The sequence below is a fragment of the Setaria italica genome, chromosome IV (genome assembly GCF_000263155.2).
Source record: "Setaria italica strain Yugu1 chromosome IV, Setaria_italica_v2.0, whole genome shotgun sequence".
In the NCBI taxonomy this organism is placed as follows: Eukaryota; Viridiplantae; Streptophyta; class Magnoliopsida; order Poales; family Poaceae; genus Setaria; species Setaria italica.
In genome coordinates this window covers 9,767,499-9,779,210 of record NC_028453.1, presented here as the reverse complement: position 1 = coordinate 9,779,210, position 11,712 = coordinate 9,767,499, and the positions used below count along the sequence as shown (strand labels likewise).

Genomic DNA, 11,712 nt, shown 5'->3' with positions numbered 1-11,712 from the left:
CAAGCGGAAGCTACTTCGTCGGGGTCGGACATCCCTGGTGAGGCCAGCCAGGACGTCAGTGATCCCTCTCCTCGCCGTCCGAGGAGGGATCCCACTCAACCATCCAACCCGGAGGGAGTTGGGGCGGCCAAGTGCCAACAGAAGAAGACTCGGGAGCAGCAACTTCACCTGAAAAAGAAAAAGCCACAACAAGGCTGAGCTACTAAGCTCAACAAGACTTAACCGCCAGGGAGTACGCTACTCCACCACTTCTAGACATGCAAGGCTTTTTGGCTGAGGGGTTTGTTTGCCAAGAAGCACTAAGTAGATCCTTATTTTCGAAGTTTTAGCTCAGGTTCTAAGTTCATTATCCGGTCTAGGTTAGCAACTTACTCTAAGCAACCATAGAACCAAACAGAGGGTATATAACATCATCGAGACCAAGTTATCATCAGATTCCATCATTACTCAGGGTAGCATAGCGATCAAGCAGTCTCAAACTGTGAGAGGCAGACGAATCGATTCGAGTTCTTTAACCATGCATGGTGAAATTAACCTCACGACATCCGCGCACCACCGAGGGTCGCTTCCTGTGTCGGCCTTCCCCATCAATTCCCTAACCCGTGTCGGGCCCATTTTCTTTGGTGCAAGGTTCCACAGACCCGGCCTCTGTCGTTCTGTGACCACACTTGCCACCACGTGCGGCCGCAGGGGAAACTCCGTTCCAAGGACAATGGGGCGACCGCTCACGTCTAGGTTCAATCCGGTACTAGGCTTCCTCATCCCATAATAAGTATGAAGTTAGTACTTTCAAACACTTGATCATGAACACCACCACTGTCGGGCCTTAGCAAGTTTCATAGACAGACGGGGCGATCAACCAACCACCAAAGAGTTACCTAAAACCCTGCCCGGTCCATCGTCCTTATAGTTGTAACAGAAGAGAACTCAACCAACTCCTATAACTCGCGAGTGACAGGAAATCACTCGGCTTTTACCGCTTCCTATTTAAGCAAAGCATCTACTCGGTCCAACAGCTGGTGTTCAGATCAAGGGATCTAAGTTATATCTAGGGTTGCAAACAACTCCTATACGTAAATGCACAAACAAGATGCAGAAGGCATGCGCAAGTTTGGAAAACATAGGGGTTTCATGCATCCGGGTCTTGCCTTCAAGCGAGAAGGAAGGAAGCTGCTCTTCTGCTTGGGCGGCTTCGGCTTCTGGGGGCAGGAGCTCGGCTACAGCTTCGTCTTCTGGCGCCGGGTGCAGCTCGTAGTAGCCGTCGGTGAGACGCAGCTCTACACGAATGCAATGCATTGGTTAGCATAGACGGTTATTTCAACAGCAACACTTGCAAGCCTGAGCCCAAAAACTTGCGACAAAAAAAACAGGAGGGTGGGGAGGTTCCATGGAGTTGATGGAGATCAAGAGGTAAGGGTCGGAGGGAAGGAACTTATGAGCTCACCCTTAAACTAGAGGATGTGATGTACTACGGGTCCTCAGACTCAACGCTGAAAGGTCCCCAAGTTTTACACATACACCCTCGGTTCAAAGAAAAAGACACAGCCGAGCCCTCGGGCGAGGCGGAGAAGGGTCGGCGGAACAGACAGGGTCGGGCGAGACGGAACCGGGGTCGGGCGGATAAGAGGGGTCGGGCGAAGCGAACAAGGGTTGGCAGCCTACCTTCGTCTTACAGAGGAGGCTTGGGCCGAAGAACTAAGGGCTTGGGACGGTGGCGAGAATGTCCGGCGGCGGCGGTGCTTCTTGCGGATCACAAGCAAGCTCTTTGGCAGCACTGAAAGCAGTGGCTGGTGGATTGGAGAAAAATGATGGCGCTTGAGCAGAGAGGAGAGTTCCTCAGACTTAGGTGGTGGCGCTGTGAGCTCGAACAGGGAGCAAGAGAGATGGCAGCTAGGGCAAGGGAAACTCCGACGGGGCTTGCGCATCCCGTTTTATAGCTGCGCGGAAGAGGGAAGGGGGAGCGGCGCGAAGGCCGGGGAAGAAGCGATGGAGTGCTCTGCCCGGGCGGCGATTGAGCGATGAGGGCGGTGGAGCAGGACTTCGGGGATGACGCTGGCGGTCAGTGGGCACTGGCGTCAGGGCGGCGCAGGCGTGGGTTTGCCGGTGGTTGAGATTTGGCGGAGGCGGGCGTCGTCGTGTGGTGGAGCTGATGGAAGTGACCGGGAAAACGGCGCTAGGATCGAGGGTGCACAGGTGAGAAGACAGGCGGCTGCGGGCGCGCGGGCGAGCGCGGAGCAACAGATTGTCGGGGCGGCTTCTGACAGGGCGGGAAAAGGAGCTGTCGCTGCCGCGGTCTGAGTTGGCTGAGGAGGAATCGTTGTGTAGCGAAGATCGGGCAGCGCGACTATGGCGAGGTGACAGAAAAGACGGGTGGCATCGGGCTCTGCGGCCAGGATCTGGCGATGTGATGATGGGCGCGGGCGGCGAGGTGCTGCAGAAAGGGTTGCAGAGGGGCTTCCGCTGCGATTGGGGAGGAGGGCGCGGGATTCCATCCGGTCGCGGGCCGAAGACGAGGCGGACCGGTGGACGTCGGAGGAGTTGAGCCACGCGGCGGGGAAAAACTGAAGCGGGCATGCAACTCGAGTGCGCTTGTTGCGAAGATCTGGGGGAAAAGATCTCGTGGGCCCACCGGTCAGTTTCGGTGGTCCACTGCTTGAACTGGAGGGCGGTGCTGCGCAATGGCTTAGGAAGATCCGTCGGTGGGTTGGGGGTCGGCGGGGTCGGAACTGGGGAGACCACGGCGAGGGGTCGGATTGCAGGGGTCGGGAGAGCTGGAGGTCGAACACTTAGGCTTGGAAAAACTAAGACAGGTGATCAGGGGCTCGGATTAAGATTAACGCGAAGGATTTTTGTCCGAGGCCGTTACACTACCAGGGAGGCAGCCTCCACCCTGGCTGCCCGTACACTACGGCCCCTAGTTGGCTGGCTGAGGGACGTAACCTGCAGGTCTCGGTATGGCTTTGAACTCGACTTGTCGGTATCCTATCTTTAAAGAGTATGGTTGTTATGCTATTTCAGTAGTATATTATGCCATGTCCTATGCTTTATTAAGTTATACTCATAGGCTCAGGCTGAATCTATGTTACCGCATCGGTTCGTTGCGCCTTCGGGCTTGCTCTCGTTCTATGCCTATCGATCATCATGGTCGGGGTTCTGGAGGGGCTAGAGTAGTGATCACATGTACGAGCATGGTGCTCGAGCGCATTGGGATCCATCAAATATGACTGTGCCCCACGGTCTGAGGGGTAGGCGGTAGGTGATGACAGCCCTGTCCATCCCTGTAGTCCCCCATGTACGGATATAGTGTAGGAGTTCTGAAAGATACCTTGCCTTGGCAGACCAGGGACGGGTATTCTCCCCGTAATGTTGTATGCCTAGACTTAGCTATGATCATGTGCTTGTATGACCTTTGCTAGTACAAATAGATTCCATTAGGGCCTCTTTTATGCCTTGCTCTTGCTAACCTTAAGCTTATTCTTTTATTCTTTATTCTTAAGATTGGCTCATGTGTGTCACATTACCCTCATATAATTATCATGGCTTACCTCTGTATGAACATTGGTCTATTAGTTAAGCTTATGATCCTGGATATGTATCCGGTAAATCCTTTAATACCAATGTCATCCTTTGGAAAAATATAAATAACGATACCTTTAATACTCTCCGGGTAAAATCCTACAACGGTATATCCGTGCGCTTGCAGATTTATTCTTAACGTTAAGTAATACCAACACTCTATCATTTGGACACTTGAATATCATAGAATAATCCTAGATACCGTAGCTTGGTCACTTGAATACCACCATTTGGATACAGAAAATACCATCATTTGGATCACTTGAATATCATGATTTGGCCCTTGCTTTGGTTTGGTTTGCATACTTAGAACCTAAAAAACCTACAAGATATATGCTAGATAAGCCATTAGTCTCAATGACTACCAAAATTACAAACAATAGCCTAATAAGGTCATGTTCTTACAGAACCATTACATTATGCAAGCTGGACAACGCCTCGTTATAAAATACAAAAATGAAGTGATCTGCACGGTTCGGCCGACATGGCTAAATGGGCCTGTGCAACTTGTAAGACGCCATCGGGCTAAAACTCGTGATCTTTGACAAATTTTCAGATCGCTGCCAGGTACGCAGTTCTATATGCCTGACAAAAACCATCAAATTAAACGTAGGTGCCAGGAGATAAGATCCGGACAGCACCCTGGATTTCGGTGAGGGTGTATCGTCAGATCGTGGAATCGTTTAGTACATTCTTTATTACTGAGCTGTGCTCCTATCTGGCGATTCCGCGATTGATCTGAAAGTAGGCAGGTGCACCATGCATGTCTTCATTCCTATATATGGAAAGTTATTTTTTTAATCATGTACTTCCTGTTCTAAATCATAGGTTGTTTTGACTTCTTTTAAATTATAGATTTTGTTATGGATTTAAATATACTTTATATCTAAATGCATAATAATATCTATGCATCTAGAAAATCTAAAACGAACTATAATTTGGGTTGGAAGGAGTACTCCAATACATATATATGGAAGGGTCACGGTGCCCTCCAGTTTCCACAACGTGATGAACCCATTGGTGGAAGGCATATCATGAGCATGGAGCGTGACTTCCATATGGTGGAAGGAGATGGAGAAACCAGCTACACCACTAACTCCAGACTTCAAGTTTGTACCTGGAATTCCCTATTTCTCTCTTAGCAAACATGCGTGATAAAAAGTACTCTCCATCTTACCTTTCTATTTTTCCGTCTGTATGTCCTAGCAAAAAGCTTTGTTCGAGACTAAATCAGTGCTCGAGGAGGCTGTGAGACAAGTTTGCTCTGCTCTCCTCCCTCCAAATCTGGTGGTTTGTGACCTAGGCTGCGGTCCGGGTGACAACACACTCATCTTCCTCTCGGAGGTGATCAAAGCCAGTAGCAGCCATAATGTGCCGGAGATCCAATTCTTCCTCAATGATCTGCCGGGCAACGACTTCAGCCATGTGTTCCGATCAGCTGAACGGTTCAAGAGCTCAGTTACAGCATGTCACAAGGGAGAAAGACGGCTTCCATTCCATATTGCTGGGCTATCCAGGTCCTACTACACTAGGCTTTTCCCTTCCCAAAGCGTTCATCTCTTTCACTCATCCTATAGCCTCCATTGGCGTTCTCAGGTACAATTCAGGCTGAGTAATTTAGTGTTTTATACTCCCTCCATTTCAAATTATAAGTCGTTTTGGCATTTCTAGATTCGTAAAGTTTGCTGTGCACCTAAATATACAATTATATCTAGATACATAGTAAAAGTTATGAATCTACAAAATATCAAAATAACCTACAATTTGGGACTGAGGGAGTACATATTCTTTCTTGATCATCAATGTGCTAAGAACATTGGCACTGTATGCCATTCAGCTTCCTGATGGGTTAGACGGCAACAAGAGAAACATTTACATTGCAAAGGCCACACCACTGTCTGTGGTGAAACTGTACCAAGAGCAATTTCAGAAGGACTTGATCTTATTCCTTGAGCTGCGGTATGATGAACTAGTGGTTGGCGGGCAAATGGTTCTGACTTTTCTTGGGAGGAAGGAAGAGGATCTATACAGTGGCAATATGAACTATCTTTGCGAACTACTCGCACAATCTCTTCAGTCTCTTGTTGAGAAGGTACATATGTTATAATGCAAAAATATAGTAGTATGCAGTATGTAAAAATTTGTATGACTACTATTCTTGGAGTAGAATGCAAACGATTATAAATCAGTTCAGTAAAAATGGTTGCTTTATTTTCAGTAAAATCTATGGTTGCTTTATTTTGAGGAAAGAAGAGTTAATATTGGAACTAAGCTCACTTTAATGTATATATATCTTGTAAAAGGACCTCGTGGAGGAAGATAAACTGAACTCCTTCAATCTACCAATCTTTGGGGCGTCCATTGATGAAGTGAAGGCAGCTATCAAGCAGACTGGGCTGTTTGACATCAATGAAATTAAACTATTTGAATCAAACTGGGATCCTTATGACGACTCCGAAGATGACAATGTGCAAGATAACATCCAGAGTGGGGTGAATGTCGCAAAGTGCATAAGGGCTGTGATGGAAACTCTTTTTGTAAGCCACTTCGGTGAATCCATTCTTGATGCCCTCTTCAAAGAATATGCAAGCAAGGTAGCAGAGTATCTGGAAAGGGACAAGGCCAAGTACTCAGTCATGGTCCTGTCCTTGCAAAGAAGATAGGCATACTGCACATGTTATTGATCTTTCCCATCTTTATCTTCGTGTATTTTAGTTTCATTGATTTTGTGGTATGATAATTTGATTGTTCGCAAAGCAATTTTGAGATGTTACCATGGTATATTAATATGTTATGTTTCTTGCAAAACAAGAATATTAATATTCTAGGTGTTCGTGTTCCCATCGTACGCTTTGAACTATCACTACTAGAAAAACGACCATTCGTTCAATGCGTTAGTACCGTTGATATTTTGACTCAGTATTAATGCTAATATTAGTACCAAGTTCAAATTTAGGGGTCCTCAGAAGCCTCTTAGTATCGGTTGGTGTGTTATGACCCAGTACTAAATGATCCTCCACAGTTACTTTAAAAGTAAAGTATATCTAACTCTATCACATGTGCTGTGTTTGTGAGATGCTAAGGGTAAGGTTTGAGAGTGTGGATTCGAATCTCACGTACTGCGCATGCACATATGGAAAACAAATTAGAATATGTACCTGTTGACGCCAGATTTTGACACGTATGGAATCGGCATCAAGGAAGGAAAGGACTGGCCGATGCGGCAGATTAAAAGGTCACGATTGGGAATCAGCCGATTGGTGCTACAGTTGGGGATCGGCTGATTGGCGCTACATTATTTTGGCGGATGGAGTTGGAGATCGGCCGACTAGAAGGCTGGAGCGATTGGGCCAATATGGGCTTAAAGTGGATCAGAGGAAGAAGATAAAGAAAGATTGGCCCGCAAGAGTATAATAACCAACTCCGGTACGAGTTGTGATTGTAAATATTCATTTTCGTTTAAGATTAGAAATAGATCCTAGTCGGTTAGGAAATTGGTTGTAATTGGCTATAGATAGTGGCCTTTAGAGATTTGTAAAGAACACATCAATCAATACAAACAAATCTACTTTTTCATCGCACTTTACTTTCAAGTCGGCGACTTCGCCAATACTTTTCTTTCACGAGTTCGTACGGGTTGGCAGGGCTGCATCGACACGATCTCCGGCCGATTTCGTAAGTTCCGCTTATCGAGTAATATCTAAGCTTTAACTTCGGGCGCATCGCTGTCGTTTCGTTTAGATTTATTCACCAGTTATCGATATTTACTAGAATTATAGGTTTTATCTGTTGTTCTAGTTTTATCATCAGTTATCCAGCTTGAGATTTGAACTGTCAGCTTTGTTGTTGTTATTTTCATTCACATTGTCATATAGCTGATTAGATCTATTTCAAGTATTGCTTTCGTAGCTTTGTCTAGTTTATTTTAGTAGTTTTCTTTACAATCGCTATATGATTGTCGGCTGTATTATAGCCAATTATCTTTTTATAGCAAATCGGTCGATTTGCTGATATGCTTTTTGAGATCCGAACCTTAGCCGATCGGAACCCCTGGAATTTGACACGTTTCCTTCCTTGCCAATCAACAGGTCAGATTGGCTGGCACGCCATGCGAACAGGAGCTAAGCAGATTCTCCCGGGTCATGTGTCCGACGCTGAAGGTCAATCAGCTGACTTTTAGCGCCAACACACTTTTAGCACGCCCGGTGGGACCACTTCGACCTCCAACATGTCGAAAGCTGCCGAAATCTCCAAGGACAATGTCATCGAAGTGACGGAAGCAGATCTCAAGGACGACCAGAGAGAAGAGTTGGTAAAGCAGATAGAACAATACCGGAAAACATGCCTGCAATGTTTCAGTCGTACCAGGAGCGGGGAGACCATCAAGAAAGCTCCTTTCCCAACTCCCCAGCAGATTACCATCGCCGAGGACTCGGGCAAGATGTCCGATATGGTTCAGCAGTCCGTCTACCAGGCTTTCATTGATCAATCCCCGATGATGACCAACACGGTATACAATGTCGTTATCAGCTCCCTGGCCAATGGCGTATCCCAAGGATATCAGGGCCAGCATACGCCCCGCCCATTACGGCCCCAGTCAGGAGTTTTCCAAGCACATCTTACTCGGCTCCTCAGCCGATGCCAACTCAACATGGAGGGCACAATGCTTCACTGCCTTCAATGCATCCAGGATATAACGGTGCGCCATACTTTTAGTCACAAGTGCCATCTCAACCTGCTCAGATTTCCTCCGCGCAATCATTGCCATCAAATTCAGTGCCTTGGGGGGCACCGTCGACAGTGGCCGTTCTAGATCAATCGACCGGCTATGGAGGCCCCCCGATCCAGGCACCATTCCAATCGGCCATTCGGCCGACTCCTCCACAGTATCAACCTGCCACGTCAGTAATCGGCAAGGGGGCAGACGCTGCTGAGGCGCTCCGAGGTGCGGGACCGATGATACTATACGATGAGACAGCCGGTTCGCTGCGCCACCAAATGTCAACCGCTCAGCCGGCCACGTTACCATAGAATCCGCCGCACACTTTGATTCATCACCTGGCCATCCCGCCGCTGATCCACCAACATGTGCCAATTCCCAAGCTGGTAATCCATCAGCAGCAAGTGGACTGGACGGCAAGGATAGCGGAGGTGATTCAAGATTAGTTCGGGTTGAAGCTGAAGGTACAAACTTACACGTACAAAACGCCATACCCGCCTGCCTATGATCTACTGCCGTTTCCCCATCGGTACAAAGTTCACGACTTCACCAAGTTTTCAGGGCTAGATGACACCTCAGCTGTGGAGCACGTAAACAGATTCATCATCCAATGTGGGGAGGTGGCTACACAAGATGCTCTGCGGGTGCATCTGTTCTCATCGTCCCTGTCCGGGTCGGCTTTCCAGTGGTTCACTACGCTACCGCCCAATTCCATAGTTACTTGGGCCGACCTGGAAAAGCAGTTCCATAAATACTTCTACGCGGGAGTCCATGAGATGAAGCTCTCAGATTTAACCAGCCTCAGGCAGAGGAGCGATGAACCCGTGACCAATTAGGTGCAAAGGTTCAAGGAAGTCAGAAACAAATGCTACACCCTGGTCCTGACCGATGCGCAGCTGGACAACATCGCCTTCCAAGGCCTCCTGCCACATATCAAGGAAAAATACGCTTCCCAGACGTTCGAGAGTCTGAGTCAGATCGTCCATCGATTGTCCGGTCAAGAAGTACGCCCCTTTGATCAGCAAAGAAATTTTCAGAAGAAGGTGGCGTACTTAGAGGGATTTGAATTTGAGGAGGAAGCAGAAATCGGCCTAGCAGAGTGGGTTAAAGGAAAAAAACCGTTATCATGTCCTTTCGGGAAAAAGGAACCGGAGGTGTTCAGTTTTGACACGTCAAACGCCAACAAAATTTTTGACCTACTTCTCCAAGAGGGGAAGATCAAACTCTCACCCTATCATACGATCCCATCGGCCGAGTAGCTAAAAAAGATGAAGTATTGCAAATGGCACAATGCCACGTCCCACGACACGAACGAGTGCAAAATCTTCCGTCAGCAGATACAATCGGCCATCAAGCAAGGTAGGCTCAAGTTTGAGGTCCCGACAAAGCCAGCAAAGCCAATGAAGATTGATCAGCATCCTTTTCCCACTAATATGGTTGATACGGGAAGAAACGCGCTTCAAACCAAGGTGCTAACGTCGGAATCGGCTAAAAGGAGTGGCGTTGTGGACCCCAGAAATTAGGCTACTGTGGAAGATGTCAAGGGGAAGCAACGGGTTGACGATGAGGGTGAAGGATCGGAAAGGCATCGCAGACCTATTACTTCCCAATTTCTGCTCGACAAATATCAACGGCAGCAGGAAATTTCGAGATATTGCGAAGAAATAATATGATGACACGAAGATCATTGGCGATGCCCGTTCTTCATCCATTGCTGGGAAAGTAACCTCAGGTTGCCATCAGCCGATAATTGCCCGGAGTGCAGCGGTCCATATCGCAATAATCGCCCGTTCAAGAGGTCTCGCTACAAGGACAGAGGATCAGAGCCAATCAGTAGAAACTGGCGCGAGCAAGAGGATCGGCGCCTTTCAGTGCGTGATCAGCTAGGGGGCAGAGTTGACCGATATGATCGGCCAAGGGACATACACGAGCAATATGATAGGCCGAGGGGCAGATCTGACCAGCACGACCAACCAGGGGGTAGAGTCAACGCACACGATCGGCTAGAAGAGATGGCCGATGCTCGGGTGTCAGATGAAAATCCCCTGGGACGGGAACCAGACTGGGAACGCGCCAGACCGCCAGCCAAACCGGTGAACCTCAGGTGGTGCCCTGATGGATTGACCAAATCCCAAAAATGAAGAATCCAACACCTGCGCCAATGGGAACAACAGGAAGAAAAGCAGAGGCAGATGGTGGATAAGAAGGATGCAAGGTCTCAAGTCTGGCGCCCCAAAAGAAACAACAATGAGGAAGATGGCAACCAGGAATCGGCAGCTGACGTCAGCATGGTGTTCATCTTGCCGATGGAGTTCATGGCTCCCGCTGATCGGTATGACACGACGAAGATGGAGGAACAGATGGCGCAATTGGCTTTGGAGCTGATGACAACCACTTTTGAGAAACCCGAAGATGAAAAACGACAACACCTCAAGGCACTGTTCCTCAAAGGGCACGTCAACGGTCGATAGTCACCAGGCTACTAGTAGATGGAGGCGCTGCAGTCAACATCATGCCGTACGCCATGTTCCGAAAGCTGGGTAAAAGCGATGAGGATCTAACCAAGATGGACATGATGCCCAAGAACTTCGAGGGCAACGTGTCTCCCGCGCGCAGAGCGCTCTGCGTCGACCTCACCATCGGCAGTAAGACCCTTCCCACTACTTTCTTTATTATTAATGGCAAAGGGTCCCACAACATGTTGCTCGGACGTGATTGGATACACGCGAATTGCTGCGTCCCGTCTACAATGCACCAATGCCTCGTACAATGGGTCGACGACAATATCGAGATAGTCACCGCAGATTCCGCCTACAGTGTTGCTGCGGCCAATACGCAGTAGTGGAGCTGCGAACACGTCAAGTGCATATCCGGGAGAACTTGGGACACCGATTTCCTAAAAGTGTCCAATTTTGGCCTACAGCCGATCCGAGCAGTCGGCTCTGAAGATTCAGATTAGATGGATTAGTTCATCCGAGAAGATGGAAAGCTGGGGCTTAGGTTTACGTCGGCCGATTCATTAGAGATGATAGATCTAGGTGATGGCACCAAACCGAGGCCGACGTACATTAGTGCTAACTTGGATCCAGAATATAAGTGTAAATTGACAAACTTATTAAAGGAATTTAAAGATTGTTTTGCTTGGGAATACCATGAGATGCCTGGCCTAGACCGGTCCATTGTTGAACACTGATTGCCCATAAAACTAGGATATTGGCCGTATCAGCAGCCCGCACGATGATGCAATCCTAAAATTCTACCTGATATAAAGGCTGAAATTACGAGATTGATTGAAGCGAAATTTATTCGGCAGTGCCGTTACGCCGAGTGGATCTCTAATATTGTACCTATATATAAGAAGAACAGAAAGCTGCGCGTATGCATTGACTTTAGGAACCTTAATCAGGCTACACCGA

At 48.0% G+C, this 11,712-nt stretch overlaps 1 protein-coding gene across 1 annotated transcript; it reads left to right on the top strand.

Annotated features, from left to right (window-relative positions):
* The first annotated feature begins 4,610 nt into the window (after nt 1-4,610).
* Nucleotides 4,611-6,239, top strand: LOC101758654 (anthranilate O-methyltransferase 1). Its single transcript, XM_004965060.1, has 4 exons — nt 4,611-4,685; nt 4,783-5,172; nt 5,414-5,668; nt 5,880-6,239. Exons 1-4 carry the CDS (start codon nt 4,611-4,613, stop codon nt 6,237-6,239), a joined length of 1,080 nt encoding a protein of 359 aa, XP_004965117.1.
* The last annotated feature ends 5,473 nt before the right edge of the window (nt 6,240-11,712 follow it).

Bases quoted from the DNA above. Each gene is read 5' to 3' on its own strand.
- LOC101758654 (XM_004965060.1), top strand. From the start codon at position 4,611: ATGAGCATGGAGCGTGACTTCCATATGGTGGAAGGAGATGGAGAAACC. The intron at 5,173-5,413 runs GTACAATTCAGG...TATGCCATTCAG, and splicing joins GCCTCCATTGGCGTTCTCAG to CTTCCTGATGGGTTAGACGG. The intron at 5,669-5,879 runs GTACATATGTTA...ATCTTGTAAAAG, and splicing joins TTCAGTCTCTTGTTGAGAAG to GACCTCGTGGAGGAAGATAA.